Genomic DNA, 21,096 nt, shown 5'->3' on the forward strand with positions numbered 1-21,096 from the left:
TACTGCACAGAGGATGCGGTACCTGCTGTGGCTCCTGTTTACTCAGATGGTGAGGGATGTAATTTCCAGGGAGACCCTTCCCTAAGGGGTTTTGCTGCCATGGGAACGGTTTGGAGAGGTCCTTGGCCTGGGGCTGGTGGCCCTCATGGCCAGCCCTACTCACAGCCTCTCTGCAGGTAAGCAGGTGCCATCACTTCCCCTCAGTGTCTGACAGCTTTGGGCCTCTTGCTACGTCCAGCTCCAGGCTGCAGGGCTGACTCTGACTCTGACGCTGAATCTGGGTTTCTCACCTTCAAAGTGAAGACTGTGACAGTAAGAATGCTCCTGTTCTCCCTCCAGGAGGCTGTGGGATGGGCTCCTCCCTACAACAGAGTACTGATGCAGGCACAGCATGTGTCCTGCAGAGGGCACTGCCTCCAGCCCCATGCTCCAGACACCTGCAGGGCCCTGTGCAGGCTGGGGCAGGGGCAGGGCTGCAGGATGTGAAAGCATCCCAGGTGGATGGTGTTTCTGAGTCCTGAGGGTCCCCTGGGGATTCCCTGGGCCACCTTTCTCATGCTTTCCACCAGCCAGCTGACATGAGGCCTGGGTCTTCCAAGTGTCAGGCTATCCCAGCCACTATATACAGCCGAGGGACGTTCCGCGGGTCAATCGGGGTGAGCCAGGAGGAAGGCTCAGGACTACTGTGAAGCAGCTAGGACGTGGGCACCCCACTCCACAAAGCCACTTACCGTGGGTGCCGCCCTTGGCACCTGGGCACCTCTGAGCTCGCAGGAATGTGGAGCTGATGAGACTTGCAGGCTGTGCGCCTTCACCCCAACTGGGACAATGAAAACCTGCCCTGAGGTCCTGTTACAGCAGCCCTAGGCGACTCACACCTCCACAGCCTTGCAATGAAGGCCAAGTTCCTGAGCTTTGCACCTGCTGCCACCCCGAGGCCAGACATGTGAGTGACCCTCCTCCTCCACCTGCCCCTCAGACCAAACCGCCCACACTGGCTGGATCAGCCCACTCCCTGGGTTCCCCGTCTCGTCGGTGTACTGCTAATGCCTGCTTCCCTGCAAAGCCTGGCTCATGGTCAGCATCCTCTGTGCCGTACTCCTTGGCCTTCAGGCCTGGCTGAATCCCCAGACCTGTGTCTCCAAGGCCTGCTGTGTATGCAGCACTTGTCACGCCTCATTACGACAGCAGGTTGCCGCATCTGCCCCCTTTCAGAGTAAGGGCTCCGTGAGCACAGCTACGTTGAGTCTTCACACCCACGCGACCCAGCTGGCCGTACGCCACCCTGTCTGCACCCTGTGACACTCCGGGTGGTGCGTTAACTCCAACTCTGCACAAGGAGCTCAGTGCCCATTCTTAAGTTTCCTGTTCATGGTGACGTACAGGTTCTCCCATGAAGCTCAGACAAGGCCAGTGAATATCAAGGTGGGCGGTTACTATTATTTCTATTAAACGAGGAACATGCACATCTATCCCACTTTTTCCCCGCAGAGAAAGGCCGCACCCTGGGTGTTCTGATGCCCCGCGCAGCACCGCGTAGCTGGCAAGGTGCTTGTCCCAGTGGGGCTGCTTCCTGGCGTGGCGCTCCAGGCTCGGCACCACAGGAGGAGCCAGGGGATGGCTGGACACAGCAATCTGCATTACTCTGGTGCCTGAGGGCTGAAACACTCCTGAGAGAACCCTCAGCATACAAAAGCTGTTTTCCTAGTGACATAAAGACACACACACACACACACACACACACACCCCTTGCCCTCTCTCCCCTTCCACCTTCACCTCCACAAAATTTGTTTTCAGGGCCACACTAACGAAAGCATCCACAAAACACAGAACCAAGCAGCTTTTACAAAAGTCACTTGTATTCCAGCCAAAATATCTTGAAAAAGACACCCCTTCTGAAGGGCGAGGAGGCAGCCTACGTCGGACACAATACGTGTAAAATATGTACTGGAATTACATCAGGAGTCCCAAGTACAAAACACAACATGGAACGGCATTCTGACAGCTCCTGTGTACATCACAGTGTTAGTGGCACAAAGTGTACTGATGTTGCAACAACACAAACCAAGTCGTTTTGTTTTACCACACTTGTCACACATACATAATGCATACATGTGCATGAGCCATTCATGCGTATTTTACACAAGATCAAAACACACCCATGGTCAAGTGAGCCGAGGCGGACGGGGGATCAGGCACGGGGCACGGAGCAGCCCCAGCGGGGGCCTTGGACCCGTGGACGACTGCACGGAGCAGAGGCGAGGCGAGGCGTGAATGGCAAGGCAGCAGATCGCCTGGTCGTGAAACACTAGCAGGGTGTGCAATGCAGGCCCCTCCGTTCCGTGCGGCGCTGTCGGCAATGCCAGTCTTCGGCGCTTTGCTTTGTTGATGCTCACAGGGCTTGGGTTCATTGCAAGAAATAGACAAACTTTGGTATTTTTTTTTTACAGAGACCTTCCTGAAGTGTTATTTATACATGCGTGTCATTTATACGTGTGTGTGTCTGTGTGTGTGTGTGTACACACAGGTCTACTTATTAATAAAGGAAAATCTGAGAACTATACAAAAACCCGCCCTAATTCTTCCCAAACCCCTGATTGCTAAAGAGAAATTTTCTCTTCCAAGTTGATAAAAAAAAAAAAAAACTTTAAATTTCGTAATCTAAGGGGGAAAGAGAAACTCCTCTTGAGGTCCTGTCTATATCTGATGACCCCTCTCTCCAGGGGCCTGAGTCAGGATGTGAGCTGGCTTCTACGTGGTTCTGTGGAACCGTCTGCTGTGAAGAGAAGGTTTTCTCCTCCGGAAGGATGCCCGCGTGCGGATGCTGGCTCCACGCGCAGCAGGGACTTCTGGGAGTGGAGGAAGAACCGACCTGCACGGTGTTCCCTGCATTCAAGGGTTGTGTGTATGCTCATTGCTAAGCCAGTCTCTGCTGCATGGACGAATGCCGCACTTCTGGGGGCGCAGGCCTCTTGTGAGGTCACACAGCTGTGCTGGCCAGGCCCTAGGGTCCATGGCAGAGCCTGATGGACGGATCAGAGACATCAAGTAAAGCCACATAATGGGATCAGCTACCCCAAGGCCTCGGATGACTGCAGGTCAGTCATGTGCTCGGCAGGCACAGCCCCGAGTAGCCACACAGCCTGGCTGCATGGCCCAGGGTGGAAAGGCCTCTGAACAAGTAAGCATCCTGCTTCCACAGTGCCCCAGTGCAAACCACCGGGCAATGTGCGCATCCTCTCCCACCGCAGACGGGCCGTGCCCAGTGACAGCAATGGCATCGGCTCTGCCTGCTAGGTGGAGAGCTCCCCACACCGACTGGACCGCAGAGGGACGGCAACATTCACATCTCCATCTCCCCATGTTCTATAGACAGCGGACACGGAGCGTGGGGAAGACTGCATCAGGAACACAAACGGGTCTGGCTTCCTGATGCCAAGCAAGGTGTCATGGGGGAGGGGAGGCAAGCTTACCATGGAGCAATTATTGGATTACTAAATCAGACAGAGCAAATAGAGGCATGCTGGACAGGAAAACTCCGGGCAGGCAGGTGCTGATCTGATTGTCCCTGGCTGGCCCCGGATCCTCTGGTCACTTCCTGGGTCAAACCATGTGCTGATGAAACACACAGGTGCAAGTGAAGGCACAAGGACATTTGGGACTGCAGACGTGCATGATTGGGTCAGAGACGCCCCTGAGAGGGGAGGACAGCCTGTCCCCCTAGGAATGGGGGTGGGTCTGAGCTGTAGCCCTAAGAATGCAATCTTTCCAAAGGCCCTGGCTCCCACCTAGAGGACAGGGCACCCCTGAAGACCCAGCTACACTCGGCAGGAAAGACAGGGCATCGTCAAGGCTGTCCCGTGGACCACCGGAGACCGAGCCACAGACCTGCCCCCTTTGATTGGTATTTCAGAGGGCAGTGGCCACTGCTGCAGCCACACAGGGCAGCCCACGACTCACGGAGCTGTCACCCCTCTTCCAGAAAAGCCATTCTACCATCACAACATCTCAAACGACAGAGACTCTCGGCCCGGGCATCATCTGGAAAGACAGGCTCCGGCATGTTCACACAGAGCCGCTGAACTTCTAATGGCAATCCCGGGAGGTCCGGAGCAGCAGGCTGACACCAGCTGAATTGTCCACGGCTTCATTTGCGCAGGGAAAGCCGATGCACATGGGGCAGAGGGCTGCGCTGCTGCTGCTGCTCATCGGAGCCTGCAATGCGTAAGCCACTTCGATGGAGGAATTTTGTTCTTGCTTTGCTTCTCTGCAGGATGCGTCACACATTTTAAGAAATTCTACCCTAATAGATGTACCGCCTCTGCCTTCTGCTCCTTCAAAGCACGCATGTCTTTGAAAGTGACTTCTTGAAAGGACGCACGTTCCTGCTTTTCGTCAAGGTCAGTGGATGGAGGGGCGTGTGTCTTCTCCCTGACCGGCTCATTTTGCTGCCACAGAAACCATCACACCACCCTACGGTCACCAGCGGTCGAATCTTCACATCGAAGCATACATGAAGCGTGAGTTTGTTGCTTGGTTTGTTTTTTCCAGCAATGGTTATTAGAACGTGACTTGGAGCTGTGTAAGATACATTTTCAAAGTAAGTAAAAAGTGGGCAAATGCAGGAAGCTGCTCCTTAGCCCAGGCTTGCCGTGGAGGCTGACGGCTCGATTTTTCTCTGCTTTGTACTTGGAGACAGAAGTAAGCGGAGAAAGCACTCCGACTCTATGCAGAATGGGGTCCCAGGAAAACATTCGGTTTGAAGACATAGAAAGGGACGTGCTGCTGCCTGGGTGAGAAGGGCTGAGCCCGCTAGAGCAGGCAGCACAGGGCCATCTGGGGGGAACGGTCCCTTAGACACATCTGCATCGTCCAAGAAATGCAACCACACAGGAGCCGCACTCGGACAGTACACAGCCTACAGCTGTTGAGAAGTTATCACGGCAAGCTTCCAGAGAGCCACACAGCGCGCATAAGGCTTTCCAAACCTCCTGAAAGTGGCCACGCCGGCACAGTCACTTAACTGTAACTGCTCAAAACGCACATTTCAAGAAAGGCCTAGGATGGTTTATATGCACCTTATTGATTTTTCACTACTCAGTTGGAAAGAAAAAGAAACGCCTTCTAAAAAGGATTTTACTAAATGCCATTAGTAATAAAAAAACAGTTGTCATAAACAGAGTATTTCTCCCACGCCACGCCGGGATAATCAGATTCTGCCTGAAGAGAGGGGAAATCCTCGCGAAACTTCTCTCAACAACACGGTGCCATCTTGAAGCCAAGGAGGAGACGGACAAGGTTTCCTATGAGCAGGTCTCAGGCCCCACCAGACGCTCCCAGGCCATTGCCCAGTTTGCTTCCCACAGGCCCCCGTCCTGCCAAGTCTGCAGAGACCGACGGTGGGGGCCCTGCCAGCCCGATGCCTGCCTCACTTCCCCCACGCCTAGCTCCTGACACCGGTCCCTGAAATCATGGCGCCCAGCTTGACCCTGTGAAGCTCAATGGGGCACATAAGGCAAGAAAGATGTTTAGTGAGAGAGGGGCAGCAGGGCAGGGCGGGGAGAGCCACGCTTCCCGGAGGCGGGGTCTTGTCCAGCACTGCGTCTTCCTCTAGGTGGGTAACGGGTCATCATCACCTTTACTGCACTTGCACTTGCAGCAAAGTACAAACGGGGTGGCCAGGAGCAGGAAAGGCGAGGCCACCAAGAGCAGGAGGCCAAATCCAGCAAAAATGCCCACAACCTGGAAGAAGGACACAAGGGAGCAGAGGTAAGACGGCAGTTCCATAGGTTCCACAGCTGAAGCTGCAGTCCCACAGTCAGCCACCCGGCTGTTATCCACCCATCCGTCCACCCGTCTGTCCAGCACCCACCCATCCGTTATCCATCCACCCATCTGTCCATCTCTCCAGTCATCCACTGAGCCATCACCCACATATCCATCCATCCACCTGTCTAGCTGTCCATCATCACCCATCCATGAATCCATACATCCATCCACCCACCCATTTATTCATCTGCACAGCCATCCATCTATCCATCATTCACACATCTATGCCTCCAACCATCCATCCAAGGATCCAACATCCATCCATTCATCTACCCAACCATCCAGCTGTCCACTCATCTATCATCTACACATCTATCCAACCAGCCATCCATGCGTCCGTCTGGCCAGCCACCTATCCGTCATCCACCCAACCATCTATGATTATCCACATCTAACCACCCATCCACCCATAATCTACATATCCATCCAACCATCCATCCATTCACCTGACCACCCTCTTATCCAGCATCCCCAAACCCACTCATTCATCCAGTCATCCAACCACCCATCCATCAAACAAGCACAATTCACCTATCCCATTCAACAAGCCACTCTCCATGGATCCATCCTCCCACTAGCTTCCCACCCATCCAGATTTTCTGCCCTTCACTCTCGTCCACTCCCTCCCCTCTCTTCCCTTTTCTTCCTTCTCCCCGTCCATCTAAGCACCCAAACCCTATCCATCAATTAACGCACAAGATTCCCATGAGACAGACACTCCATGATGTGCTGCAAACAGTAATGTGCATGAGATCTTGGCCTTTAAAGAGCATCCTGTCCGGTGGAAAGAGACCAACAGCCAATCGACTGATAAGAAACATTTTACAGAAACCGCCCCCAGGGGCCTGGTACAAAGGAATCCCCATGTGACAAACAGGTACAGTCGCTCGGGGTAAGGGGGCTTCCGTGGGAGATGGCTGGAGGGGTTAGGACACATGAAGGCACGGGATAAGGTTTTCCAGGTGACGGTACAGTAGATACAGGTGGGGGACATCAGAGGATGGCCTGACACTTGTCACTCTGGGAGCTTGAAGCTCAAAACCCTATGTACTGTGATTTTTTGTTTGAAAACACATTTACCCCCACGTATGGGCAAACGCTGAAAGAGAAAAGCCTCAAAGGTAGACATGCTGTCATCTAAATGTCACCATGTGGCTGACTGAAACCACGTGGTTTGCTCTTGCACCAGCCTTGTCCATCAAGGGTATCAGGTTCAGAACAGCACAGAACCAAAATCAGAAGATGGAGTTAGACCACCACCTAGTGCTCACAGCGATGAGCGCATGAATGCGCTTGGCACGTGGTTCTAAGTCTTCACTTCTGTTTTCTGGGCTATAAAATAAAGAGCTAAAAGCTCCAAGAGTCACACTTCACTCTCAAGCACGCTAGCATGCTAACACACCCCAGATGTGTGAAACCAGGGCTCCTTGACGTGGACTTCTCCTGAAATGCCCCCCACCTGCTCGGCGCCCGTATGCGCATGTGTGCATTTCTAACTATGACTGCCTTTCGTAAATCTTCTAAGATGGCATTGACCCACTGCACCCTGCTGGGTAACTCATTCGTCTGAAGGGCAGAGCCACACGGTCTGATTCCAGAACGGGCTTTGTTGAAATCACATGCAGACTGGTATCCGAGCACAGAGAAGACAAGCTTGCCCATCTGCAGGACACCTGAGAATCCCCACTACCCAGACACAGCTGTGCACCTCCCGGGAGCCAGAGAGTGCGGTCAGAAACAAGCCAAATCCTTTCCCTCCTCTTCACTTGTCATTGTCTGTCCTCTTGCGTTGCACGCTATTTGATACACTGGGTTACCCAGCCCCTTGCCAAGTAGCGTGGGCAGATGTTGCCAGCAGCACATCACAGCTGATGAGATGAGAAACAAATATCGCAATAAAGCACTGGCTTGGCAACACGCTATGCAGCCAGGCCCTGATGACGCACGTAGGCACCAGAGAGCCAGGAAACGGCTTCAGGCTCCAGGGAGACTTGCTGGCCGTCACAGTGGATTGCGTTCTGGCTAACGCTGAGATGGGAAAGAATGGGGCAGTGTTGTGGCTCAGCGGGTGAAGCTGCCACCTGTGACATCGGTGTCCCACATCCCACATGGGCACAGGTTCATGCCCAGACGTTCCACTTCCCCAGCTTCCTGCTAATGATTGGAGCAAACCAGCGGAAGATGGCCCAAGTGCACCCATGGGGGAGACCCCTCGGACAAAGCTCCTGGCTCCTGGCTTTGGCCTGGCCCTGCACTTGCCATTGCGGCCAACTGGGGAGTGAACCAGCATGTGAAAGGTCTCTGTCTGTCTGCCTCTCCCTCTATCTCCATAACTCTGATTTTCAAATAAACAAACAAATATTAACAAAAAGCCCACTCCTTCCCCCCAACCTGTGTTTGTCACGCTGCACTCTACGTAAGAGCAGAACCTGTTCTGAGAACATTGTAAGGCCCCAGCACAGCTCAATGCCTCCCCCCTTTAAAATATTTATTTTTAGTTATTTGAATTGCAGTTACAGAGGAAGGGAGAGAGCCACTGGTTTACTCCCCCACTGGCTACAATAGCCAGGACTGGACCAGGAGCCTGGAGCTCCATCTGGGTCTCTCAGGTAGGTGACAGGGGCCCAAGTGCCTGAGCCATCATCTGGTGCCTTCCCAGGTACATCAGCAGGGAGCTGGATCGGAAGTGGAGCAGCCGGGCCTGGAACCACCAGCACCTTTCTCGTGAGCATGCGGCATGTGTTCAGTTTACGGCATGAAGCCGTGAACAGAACCAGAGGTTCTTCCACGCACCACACTCAAGGGCTTGGTGAAACCCAGTCCACAGCAAAGCTGCAGGCAGGTGAAGGGAATGTCTAAGCCACAGAAGGCTGGCAGTCACACACGGCACAGGAATAACCTGGTCCAATTTTCTCATTCCACAGGCACACAGCCAAGGGCCAGAGAAGCTGTCCAAGGGTCCCAATGTTTGCCCAGGACACACAGAGCTGGCATCCTAGTGTCAACGCCAAGATCACTTGTGCACATTTCAGCAAGTTCTGTGAATAACACCCTTCGTCACTGCACGCGGCTTCCAAGACACGGGCACGTCCACAGGCAGCCCTGCCCCTGCACTCAGCCAGGGAGGGCACTCACTGCGTGTGTGAACGCGGGACAGCGGTAGCCAGCTGGCTCTGCTAACGGCCACCCTTTGGCTGAGAATAAGCTCTTCCCTCTGTCACAGGGGGAGCTGGGGACAGAAGGAACAGGCCGTGCGGGCAGCAGTGCCCCTGTCAGATGCATCCCCAGCAGGGGGACTGCCTCAAGTGCAGAGACAGCAGCCCTCCTGCGTCTCCCGCGGGGGCCGGGTGCTGGGACAAGGCAGGGAGACTCCTCACAGCCATCGTGTAGGCAGCCAAGGTGGGAGGGACAGAGAAGCCCAGGGCTGCACGGAACGAAGCTCACACCCAGGAGCTCGGGGCTGAGGATTCAGACGTCCGCTCACAGCTGGCATCACGCACGCCTGCGCGTCACCCCGCAGTCCTCACTGCTGTCTGTCAGAGCAGGAGACCTTGGGACCACTGGGGACTAAATACATGTACAAACCCTGGGGCCGGCGCTGTGGCTCAGCAAGTCAAGCTGCTCCCTGCAACACCCAACACCAGCATCCCATACGGGCGTCCGTTCAAGTCCCGGCTGCTCCGCTTCCCATCCAGCTCCCTGCTAATGCACCAGGGAGAGCAGCAAGGATGGCCCAGGTGTTTGGGCCCCTGCACCCATGTGGGAAAGCAGGAAGAAGCTCCTGGCTGCTGGCTTCCGTCTGTCGCAGCCCTGGCTGTTGCACTCATCTAGGGAGTGAACCGGCATATTGAAGATTTCCCTCTCTCATCATTCTCGCTCTGTAACTCTTTCAAATAAATAAATGTTTTTTTAAAGTATACAAAACCTTCACACAATGGAGACACAGCTTCCTGTTCACAGCATGAAATCTTACTAGAAAGCTACATCTGACACAGGTGCCAGGCCAAACGGACTGAGCGTGTGACGCTTTCACTCCTATGAAAACAGTGACAGCAACATGCCATCGCCCTGACCTTCCTCCGAATCTCACAGAGCAACGTTACTGGGCGTCAGATCTCCAGGCAGAAAGAGGTAGGGAGCAGGGACCCTGCCGTGGGACTAGGAACACCAAGCGTTCAGAATCACAGGACACAGACCGGAGGGCACGTTTTCTTTTCATTTGAGGAGCAGAGAGCGAGCCATTGAGACAGAGCGAGAAAGAGAGGGGGCCCTGAAGCCAAAAGCCAAGAACTCAGCGCAGGTCTCCCACAGGGCCGGCAGGGACCCAGCCCGCTGAGCCATCGCCACCGCCCCCGGGGTCTCTATCTGCAGGGAGCCGGAGTCAGTGGCTGGCCTGAGCGTCCAGCCAGGCACTCCGCTGCGGGACGGAGGCATCTCAGCTGCCCGGCCAGACGCCCTCCCCAGGGGTGTATGTTCAAGAACCGCAGAGGTTCAGGTCAGGTAAGGCGCCAAGTGAGACAGGTGTTTTCCCCAGGAAGCTTACAAAACCCAGCTTTGGCAAGAAGTTCTCAGCGATGGTGCCCCTGCCCCGTGTGGGGGGCATTAGATCAACACAGTGGAACAAGGCTTGGATGCCAGGAAACAGAGGAGAGTAAGAAACACACATGCAGGGAGCACGTGTGGGTGTGCACAGGCACTCTACGGGGTGCCGTGCGTGTTGCCCTGTGGCTGCCTGGAGGAGGCGGGCTGGGGCATGGTCTTAGCAACAGACAGCTGAGGGTCAGCATCCAGTGCAAGGAACAGGTAGAGTGGGCAGGGGAGGAGGAGGGGACGGGGGGCCACCTGAGCAGGCAGGACTCTTCTGAGCGGCCACCCAACAGGTGACTCCTAGACGAGGTGAAGGCCAGATGCAGGAGTCCGGGAGAGTGACAACTCCGCTGCTCCAAGACCTTCTGCTGCTCCCCAGTGCCGTGCAGGCTCAGGTCTGCACCCTGATTCCCCGTCCTCGTTTCCTGTCAGCTGCACCCCCAGAGGCCCCCCCACAGCCCACCAGCGTCTCCTCCTGAGCCTACACTCCCGATTCCCTTCCCCAGCCCCCAGATCCTGGTTTCCCGGAACCTTCCAGGGTGGGTTATCAACAAGGAAAGCATCTTTCTCCCACTATCTCAGCCTGCCTGGCCGTCTCCCGTGGCCCCGAGCCTGGTACGTGGTTCTGCTCAGGGCCGCAGTGTATGAAGGCCGTGGGACCCCCACCCCCACCCCGACTCACGCGCTGCAAGCTCTGAAACTCTGCTTTGCCCCAGGCACAGGGTCGGGGATCACAAGCCCCTGCCACGAAGAACGGTTCTGGGTGTTTACCAGAGAAGAGACGGGGACTGAGAGAGCAGGGGCCGCTGGCAACGCTGATGCCAACAGGGCCACCGCGTGGGGGGACCGAGGCACGGAGCTGAGCACCCGCGGGAATCCCGAGGGGCAGGCGGGGTGAGGACCTGGCAGCGGAGGGGCAGGGAGCTCGCAGGGGTCTCAGTGCCGAGGCCCTGGAGGTGCGAGAACGGGGCAGGTCCCCAGGGCTTCAGCCGTCAGCACCGCCCAGGCTGGTGCAGCTCTGCGAAGGCCATAAAGAGGCCGGGAAGACGCTGACGGGAGACACTGCGGCTGCTTTTGTGCGTTGTCGAGAGCTCTGCCAGACACAGGGCTGGACTGTGAGTCCCGGGGTCGTGTTCTGCCATGGCCAAGTCCTGCTCCCAGCGGAGCAGCCTGCAGGAAGGGGAGGGAACCAGCGGGCTCTTGGAAAGAGGACTTTCTAAGTGAGCAGCCTGGGGTCGGCCTCATTGCTGGAGGCAAACTGCAGGACCAGGAGGTCTCCACTGTGTTGGGACGGATCAGAGCTTGGAGGGCCGAACACAGAAGCCACCCACAGCTGACAGAAGAGAGGTGTCTACACTGGGTGGGCGTGCCCCGTGCACAGAATCCGGGGGGTGTCTACACTGAGAGGGGCCTGTCCTGTGCACAGCATGCCAGGGGTGTCTACACTGGGTGGGTGTGCCCGTGCACAGCATCCCAGGGGTGTCTACACTGGGTGGGGCCTGGCACATGCACTACATCCTGAGGTTATCTACACTGAGTGGGGTTTGCCTTGTGCACAGTATCCCACAGGTGTCTACACTTGCCATGCGCAAGCATCCCCGGAATGTCTCCATAGAGGGCGGCTCTGCCAGCACCCGCACCTCAGCCGCTGAGCTCTGAGCGACCACGCACCACCGCCGTGCAGGGTTGGGCGTCATTACTGTGCCCGAAACACGCACCGCTACGCATTGTTACCGCGCCAGAGCCGACTCACACGGGCGTGCGGGGGCAAACACGGGAGCTGGGTGCTGAAGAGAACACTGGCACCCTGAGGGAGGGGCGCACACGTCTCATGCACGGGTGTGAAGAGCCACTCTGGAACCGTGCCTGGCGCACAGCGGTGCTAGAGAAGTGTTGCAAACACAAGGAATGTGGACGCAGAGGCCAGCCCTTGACCAGCTGCGCGGGCTGGGCCGGCCTCACGACTTGGGTTCACTCCATTCCTCCGCTGCCACGCTCTCCCTCACCAACATGCTGGCCTCGGGTCTGGATAGCAAGCCCTCCATCAGGGCAAAGCAGTCCGCAGCTGGACCATGACCCGGGCCAGGAAAAATGTGGATCCAAGGTCTGCTGTTAACTCTCCCCCGTGTGCTAAAAGTGAGCCATATTTACCATGGCTCGTTAAGTTCAACCTCAGAACAGCTAGAATCCCAGCAGGAGCCACGCTGGCCAGCTCTGCTTTCCTGTACAGCAGGCCTCAGGAACCCACAGGTACCCGCACACGTGTAATCCCTCCTCCCACCGGAGCAAGGCCCCCGGCCTGCCTGCCTGCCTACCTGCGTCCGATGCCAGATGACGGAGGCGCGGGAGTGGCCCAGCTTGTTTCGGCAGGGCCCCTTGTCGTAATGGATCAGGAGGAAGTCGTCCTGGGAGGTGCAGAGAGAGAGAGAGCAGCCATCAGCGAGGCGTTCCTGCTGGGCCTGGGGATGGCTGAACCTGAGCCAGCTCACGGGGACTGGAGGGCCAGGAGGGAGCCGGCCAGGGAGACAGGCACGCCCCTGGGCACCCCGGCTCTGCGTCTGGACCAGTGGTCCCTCCCGATCTCTGGGGAGCAGCCCAGAGGGCACAGCCAGCCTGGGGCACTAGGAGGAGTCTTGGCCAGAATTCCATCTCCAGCTCCAAGGAGGGCCTCCCTGGGCACAGGGGCTACCTCTGGAGCTCACTGGGAGAAGCACATTTTGTGTGGACACACGGCAACTGTGAGGGCTTACATAGGATCTGGGTGTGCACTCACACAGGTCAGTAACCCCCAAGTCCTAAGTTAACGATACGCAGAGGGCGTACACCTAATCCGAGTGCAGGGTCCAGGCGGTGGGCATGCTGCGAGGCCCTGGGGTCATGCCCTGGGCAGGCGGCTCTCTAGGAGGTCTGTCTGCTCCTGGCTCCCAGGGGGTGCTTCCTCTGCAACACCCCAACCTAGCCGTGTACCACCCTCACAGAGGCTGGCCGGGGCCACCGACCCCAGACGTGAGCGCCCTAGCAGGGGCTCCAGGGCCCTCTTCTCTTCCTGAAGTCAGTGTTCTCGTGCACTTCACCACAGGGATGGAAAGCCGACCACTGCGGCCTGCGTGACAGCTCAGAGGCCTGTCCTGGCCCTGGCATGGAGTCCACGGCCTCCCCCCGATGGATGGCGTCCCCCACCGCTGCCACACGGGCTTCTGGCTGCTCAGACCCCAGCTTCTCTCGGTGGTCACGATGCAGCCTGGCAGCCACTTTCCACCTGTAACTTCCCTGACAGAGAGCAGAGAGCAGGGGCTGCCTTCTGGGTGCCCCAGGAAACACCTGTCAAGGCCTCGTCCACGTGTTCTCACTCCCCAACCCCAGGACCTCCAAGCACTGCCTTAGGGCAACCCTCACTGGCCACACAGGGTCTCCTGGAGTCCGGCCGCTCATATGTGCCGACTTCTCGAATGACGTGGCCTTCCCCAGTTCAGGGTCGGGTCCCAACTCCCCGCAGACCCCACTGAGCGGGAGTGGAGTGGCCTTTCTGAGCAAAGCCTACAGGGGGCGCTGCCTGCCAGTCTATGCCAGCAAAGGAACAGGTAAACAGGCCCAGGAGCGGCAAGGGCTATGTGCTCGCCGCACGGAGCCTGGACACAGACTGCCTCCTTCTGCAAGGAGAGCCGATAAACTCAGGGCCCTGTGTGTCCCAGAGAGTAGGAAGTCACCTCTGAACCGGGCAGAGGGGGCCAGAGGTCGCTGCTCCCTGCTCCTCCAAGCACCTGTGCTACCGTGAACCTGGGTGGCTGTGGCTCATTTTCCTTTTGTACCAAGAAGGCACCAGCCTTGCACCCGCTGATCCGAGGTCAAGCTTCCGGTGTCCTGGTGCCTCCTGGCATGTCCATAAATCCTGGCTTTCAGTAGGCAGGAGCAAGAAGCCTCTGCAGGGATTGCAAGTCCAATGGCCACTGCCTGCTCATCTCCGTCTGGACAGCCGGTCTATGCCATGGATGCAGGAGGGGCAGACACGGACAAGAGTTCTCCCAGCCCTCCACGTGCCTCTGACTCATGTACCATGAGCTCCTCCCGGAACTCTTCACTGCACCCCACGTTACACAGCTGCCGACGCGCACAAGGCTGGAGCCCAGCTGGCTGTTTGGACACCTGGTTTCCCACGTTGCCAATCATGACGGCTTGTGCTATAGGCTCTTGCTCGAGTTTGCTTCCTGAGACGCTGCACAAACCACGTGGCCACAGGGTTGAGAAGCCGTTAGTGTCTCCAGCTGTGGAAGAGGCCACAGGGTTGGCACGTGGGAGTCACCGGGCAGTGCAGGTCTCAGGCAGGGTCCCCACGTCCTTGGACGGCCACTTGGGAAGCACAGGGCCTTGCACCGGAGGCCCAGGTCCTCACTTGGCACCCACACCTGCAGGATGCTCTCTTCCCAGCGTTCGTGTCCGTGCTCAGGCCACAGGCATCTCCGTGTGCTTCTTGCTCAGGTCCACATCTTTGGGAGCTCCGGGCTCAGCACGTTCCTTCCCTGATGAGCCCATTCCCACGGAGCCTCGTGACTTCCGCTGTCCCCCATGCCCCCAGACCAGGGCCTGGCTGCCTCCTCTAGCTGTGGGTGGATTTTTCTCCCACTGTAGACGGCCCTCGTCACAGGGTCTTGACAGCACGTGTTACGGGGGTCTTTGCCAAGAACAAGTCAGGTCCCTTAAGGCCAAGGACTTCTGTTCCCCTGACGCTCAGTGCAGGGGTCACGAACAAGATGAACGTGTATGTAGGATGCACCGATCTTATCGCCTGATCAGAGTGCTCTGTGGTGCTCATGTATAAAGACCTCAGGTTCACCACTGAAGCCCCTGGGTCTGGCTTCCCTGGCGGCTGCTGGGAATCTGGCTCCCTGTCATGACCAGAGGGTTTCCCGCTGTTGTTCAGAGACGTTTCATTAAAGCCTTCTCCAACCTTCACTGAAAGGAAGCCTTCGCACCTGCTACAGCGCAGTACAACCAGTGAGATGCTCGGAGATCAGAGCAAACTGATGCCGCGACCACTGAAAGCACCTGCAGTTCAGTGCTTCCTGCCACACTCTGGATGGACGTAGCCAGGCGGGATGCAAAGATGACGGCTCTAGGGTCTGAAAGAAGAGAGACTGGACCTGGATTCCGCCTGCTGACCCCCTGGACTTGCTCTCCTGAAGGCATGAGAGGGGGCTGGCACTGTGATGTAGCAGGTAAAGCCGCTTCCTGCGACATCAGCATCCCATGGGAGTGCTGGTTCCAGTCCTGGCTGCTCCACTTTCCGTCCAGCTCCCTGCTAACGTGCCCGGGAAAGCAGCAGAGGACGGCCCAAGAGGATGGCTTGGGTCCCTGCATCCACGTGGGAGACCTGGACGAAGCTCGGGGCTCCTGGCTTCCACCTGGCCCAGCCTTAGCTATTGTGGCCATTTGGGGAATGAGCCAGCAGGTGGAAGATTCCTCTCTCTGCCTCTCCCTCTCTAAGTATCTCTGCTTTCAAATAAATAAAAAATAAACCTTTTTTTAAAAAGCAAGCATGAAGCAGTCACTCCAACTCATAGAAATACCACACTCAGTAAACACAGCAGGTGTGCAGAACAAGTGATACAGGACAGCACATCACAAGGATCTCAGTCTACGGCAAACTCTACCCTGTGCCTTGAAAAAACGAGCGAGGAAAGAAGCTGCACACGGCCCTTTCTGCCGGAAGCAGTGGACGCTGGGCCGGCGCTTACTGCTGAGAACCAGGGAGGGGTCCCCCAGGTGCCCGCCACAGGGAGTAGGGACACCACAAGCAGGAAGCGCTGGGATAGTCTCTAACTGCTGGAGCCTGCGTGTGCAGGAACGTGCACCTCGGTGCTGCACCCTGAGAGCAGAGAAAAGCTACGGACGCCCCCTCTGCTGTGAGGACGAGCTGGGGGCCTCGGGCCACGTGTGTCTCCACCCTCGCGCTCCATCACTGTCAGTGCCCCTGTCATCACCCCAAGGCGGATCCTCTTCAGGTCTCCATGGCAACAGTCGTTTCCCAGCAGCTCGGCACCTGCACAGGCAGCCCCGGGCTGGCAGCTGTGATGGAGGGAAAGCGTGGAGCGGCTCCTGTGGCGCAGGCGAGGCAGGAGTGGGGTGAAGCAGGGGTGCACAGCTTTTGGAGCAGAGGAGGAAGGCAGTGCTCCCCCAGCCAGCCTGAGACGGTGTCCTGGCAGCTGGGGAGGGCACTGAGAAACCGCAGTCCCCTGGCACTCCACCTTCCTGTCTGTGATTTCCAACGTTGGTCCCCGGAAGTCCTCGGGTGGACCTGACGACACGTCGGCAAGCCGGCCATCCCCGTCCCTCCTCTTTAGGCAGAGTCATGGCCGCTGGTTGGCAGGCCCGACTGTTGCGTCAGTTTCGAAAGGGACAGGACACAGTAAGATGCGATCCATCAGCAAATGCGTTAGCAACGCGAGACTCTGTAGGAGAACTGGTGCTGACAAGCGGCAGCGACCGTGTGAGGCCAGGCCACTCCAGGACAGTCTGGGCCTCTGTGTGTGTTGGCGGTGGGGGGTGGGGGGCACCTGGCAAGCCCGGCTCCTGCAGGCGCAGGCAGCTCTGCAGGCCGGGCAATGCTCTGAGCACAGGAGCCTCAGCACACAGCTCGCCCGGGCTCTCCAGCGAGCGGAAGACTTCCTCCCCGACGCCCAGCAGAGCTGACCCTTCAGGCCCCGCAGACGACGTGGGTGTAGATGGACACTGGAAACTGCCCCATGCCTGGCGAGCTCGGCCATCTGCGGCCTCAGTCCCCCTGTGCCACTGCCCTAACAGACCCGCACGTGGTCTCGGTGTCTGTCTGTGACACTGGCATCCTGTACAGGTGCTGGTTCATTTCTCAGCTGCTCCATTTCTGAACCGGCTCCCTGCTAATGTGCCTGCCAAAGCAGCGGAAAATGGCCCAGGTCCTTGGGCCCCTGCACCCGTGTGGGAGACCAGGAAGAAGCTCCTGGCTCCTGGCTTCGGATCAGCCCAGCTCCAGCCATTACAGCCACTTGGTTCTGCAGTGAACCAGTGCATGGAAGACCTCTCTCTCTGTCTCTTCCTCTCTCTCTCTGTCTGTAACTCTGCCTCCCAAATAAATAAAATATTAAAAAATGAAGAAACAGCTGTTGTTTAAGCCACACAGTCTACACTAGTCTCTTACTGTGGTCTGAGCTGACCAAGACAGTAGCCCCTTAGATAAAACCTGAGATCCTCACAGCCCTTTAACACCCAGGCTGAATCTCACGCCGGCACCGGGCTCCCCAGCCTCAGAATCCCTGCCCGAGCTGTTACCACTGCACACAGTGAACAACGCTTTCACGGAGGCACCGGGTAACGGGCGACTTCTCTGTCCAGCTCTTTAGGCCATGACTGCCCCCTGTTGTCCTTGCAAACCCGAGCCCGAGAGCCCGGCACAGCGTGTGAAGCCGGGCAGGGTACTCACGTCCAGGGACTCCAGGCAGTACCAGCAGAAGGCGTGCTTGCAGTTCTTGCACATCATCTGCGCGCAGCCTTCGTCGCGCTCGATGTAGACTTTGCACTTGGGGCAGCGCTTGATGGAGGCGTCGTCGTCTCCCAGTTTGAACGTGGCGCTGCGGGAGACACATCGTGAGGCTCGCGCACAGGGGCCCTGCCTCGCGGGGCAGCGTCGGCACACGGCAAGCGTTTGCTCAGCCGGAGGGACCGGCGTCTCCGATAGTAAATGACATAGAAGCAAGGCATGGAAACTCCAGGAAAGACAATCTAAACATCGGGGACCAGCCAGTTTTAGGGGAAAAACAGAGCGGTGGCAGCATCCATCCGAATGCATACATGTCCAGACAAGCCAAGAAATTGTGGCAAAGAGCTTGTAATCGGGGTGTCTGAGTAAGGCTCTTATGACCAACGCCATGTCCTTATTCCTGTATTTGTGTGCTTTCCAAAGGGCTGATAACAAATTGAATGCACTTTCCTACTATCAGAAAAAACAGGGGGCCGGCACTGTGGTGTGGTGGGTTAAGCAGCCACCTGCAGTGCCGGCATCCCATATGGACGCCAGTTCAATCCTGGCCGCTCCACTTCCGACCTAGCTCTCTGCTATGGCCTGGGAAAGCAGTGGACGATGGCCCAAGTCCTTGGGCCCCTGCACCCATGTGGGAGACCTAGAAGAAGCTCCTTGCTCCTGACTTTGGATCGGCACAGCTCAGGCCGTTGCATTCAACTGGGGAGTGAACCAGTGGATGGAAGACTTCTCCCATCCCCCATAACTCTGACTTTCAAATAAATAAATAAATCTTAAAAAAAAAGAAAAAAACAGACACACACACACACACACACACACACATACAAGCACACCCTGGTTGCTTAGACAGTCCTAACTGGCTTTGCCAGATCAAGATGCCTTCCTGAGAAGTCTGGCAGGGTCTGTAGTGGTTGGTAGCACAAAGGTCTTTTCTGTATGCCTGGGGCAAGCGCTTGCTCTGCTACACACAAGCTGTGTGACAATCTCTGAGCTTCACAGTGTGATCTGGGAGGAGACGAGGCATCAGAGCACCGGCAGCACCCAGCACCCGCACAGCGTCCAGCAAAAGGCAGCGACGACCCAGATACTGAGGCCTCCCGAGGGAGGCTCGCCCGCTCCTGCTGCTCGAGACGTTAGTGACAGCGCCCGCCAGGGTACTGGTACGCTGCAGAGAAGTGATCCCGTCGTGGGAGGCTGCTACCGTTTGACCTGACTACAAGCCATCTAATGGTACCAAGAGAAAAACCATTCCCCTTTGAGGGGAGCGGTCTTTGAAGAACTTAACACACGCATGAGTGGACATTGACTGAAGCTGAGAAACACTGGGGTTGTGAGTGCATTCCCACAGAAATACATCCCACAAGCATCAGGGGACATAAGGACTGAACACCCTTCAGGGTGCGGCAGCTCAGGATGAGCAGTGGGACGTTTCTAACGGGCAAGTGAGTCTACTTTGCCTGTGAGTGAAGAGGGTGACAGTGAAGAAATCCTGGAAGGAAGGCGTGAGCCCTGCAGGCAGGAGCACTCTCGAGGCTGACGAATCCTGGTTGTGCTACTTACGAACCACCAGTCCGAGTCTCCTCCTTTGCAAAATGCACCAAGGAGGCCAGTGGCATTGCTCCCGCAGGGCTGCCATGAGGATTTAGGAGTTCACACAAGTTATGCACACAGGCACAGAAACCAGCACGCTGACAACCACTCAACAAGCGGTGGCTGGTAGCCATACTATTCGTGAATGATCCTAAAACCGCAGCTCTAAGCTTCCTCCGGTTCAGAAGACCAGGCAGGCTGCACACCTCGGAGCGTCCAATGAGCAGGTGCTGCAATCCACACAAGAGCCAACAGGCACCAAGTGCCTCCAGCAGGACCTCACAGCATAACCAAGGCCTCCTCCTAAGACCGGATCTGGTTTTGCAAAGACCCAGAAGTCATGAGGCACCAAATCCCACGACCGAGGAGGGTTACGAAGTTCGGTAAAGACTGTGGTGGCGTGACTTTGAAGTAATGAGACTGACACTCTCAAGTGACTCGCAAGCTAAGCCTCACATAAATGACGGAGCAGGGAGGCAGGCACTGCAGTGTGCAGAGGAGGTTGAAATCTGTAGGTTGCGGTGCGTGGTTTCATGCGGCAACACGTGCATGGTGGTGACAACCAAGGGTTCTTAAGCATGCCCTGGCGTCTGGGTTATACGCAATACTGTCCCCGATGAAGTCAAATTTACCAGGGGAGACAGAGTTTGTGAATCCCGTCGCACCTGCCCCCAGCATCTCCAGGGGGCACACAGGGTGCCGGTCAGAAGCTTGGGGAAGGGGAGCTGCCACCTTAAGGAAACCCCACACGGGAAGGGTGAATGAGCATCTGCTGGTCACGGACTCACGCTCGGCCTCTGCTCCTGGGAGGCAGGAGCGGGCGTCGAGGGCTGTGAGCTTTGCATCCCCAGAGGCTTCCGGAGAGGCGGCCGCTGTGCTGCCGGCTATGAGTGCAAGGGCCCGAGTTCGGTGTGGCTGGACCTGCCCCTCTCCTGGGGGAGCATTTTTATGTGAAATCTTCTGACTTGTTAATTTCTACAAAATGAGAATCGTGAATTTTGATTTCACTTGTCCCTGTGGAATATCAGAGGGGAAGACAAATCGAGCCATCAGAGCCCAAGGACTCCGCCTCCTTCCCCGGAACAGGGGTTCACACAAGCAGCAAAGCTGGCGCCGCTGCATCCGAGCAGGACGACGCTCGCTCGTCCTCACTCCTCGATGGAGCCGGACACAACGCCGGCAATGCACGCACTCATGCCACGGGGGTTCTCCTGGAAGCACAGGGCTCTGCTGCTATGCCAGGGCGCATGTCACAGTCTGCCTTCTACTCACTGCCTCCACCATGGAAACCAAGCCCTGCCAATTATTTTAATCTCATCAAACCAAGGAGCAGGGTTCTTCTTGCAAAAACCCCTAAGTCTGGGTGACACGATGCCTGCCAGGGGGACCGAGATCCAACACAGGCAGGTGCCGAGGGTGGCTCAGCCTGATGGGAGAACCAGCCCTGTTGACAGAGGAACCAAGACGCGGCGTGTGCACACACAGAGGGTGCCGGCAGCAGCCCTGCCCTGGGAACCAGGAGCTTGACAAAGGGGACGCGGGCCCTGTCCTACAGGGTGGTGAGCAGTCTCCAGGGCGGA

The 21,096-nt window shown here is 57.0% G+C and overlaps 1 protein-coding gene across 7 annotated transcripts in view; it reads right to left on the minus strand.

Moving 5' to 3' along the window:
- Positions 1-1,841: 1,841 nt before the first annotated feature.
- The window catches only part of RNF144A (ring finger protein 144A), a 113,206-nt gene continuing 93,951 nt past the window's right edge, over positions 1,842-21,096 (minus strand). For all 7 annotated transcript variants that reach the window (XM_070069757.2, XM_070069755.2, XM_051833292.3 and 4 more), the window contains 3 exons: positions 17,870-18,017; positions 12,732-12,821; positions 1,842-5,742 (listed from right to left, as the gene is read on the minus strand). In XM_070069757.2, the coding sequence (XP_069925858.2) occupies positions 5,611-5,742; positions 12,732-12,821; positions 17,870-18,017 (370 nt within the window). In that variant the 3' untranslated portion in view covers positions 1,842-5,610. The remainder of the gene's footprint in view (positions 5,743-12,731; positions 12,822-17,869; positions 18,018-21,096) is intronic.

The sequence above is a fragment of the Oryctolagus cuniculus genome, chromosome 2 (genome assembly GCF_051225735.1).
Source record: "Oryctolagus cuniculus isolate XC-2025 breed Fujian yellow rabbit chromosome 2, ASM5122573v1, whole genome shotgun sequence".
Taxonomy (NCBI): domain Eukaryota; kingdom Metazoa; phylum Chordata; class Mammalia; order Lagomorpha; family Leporidae; genus Oryctolagus; species Oryctolagus cuniculus.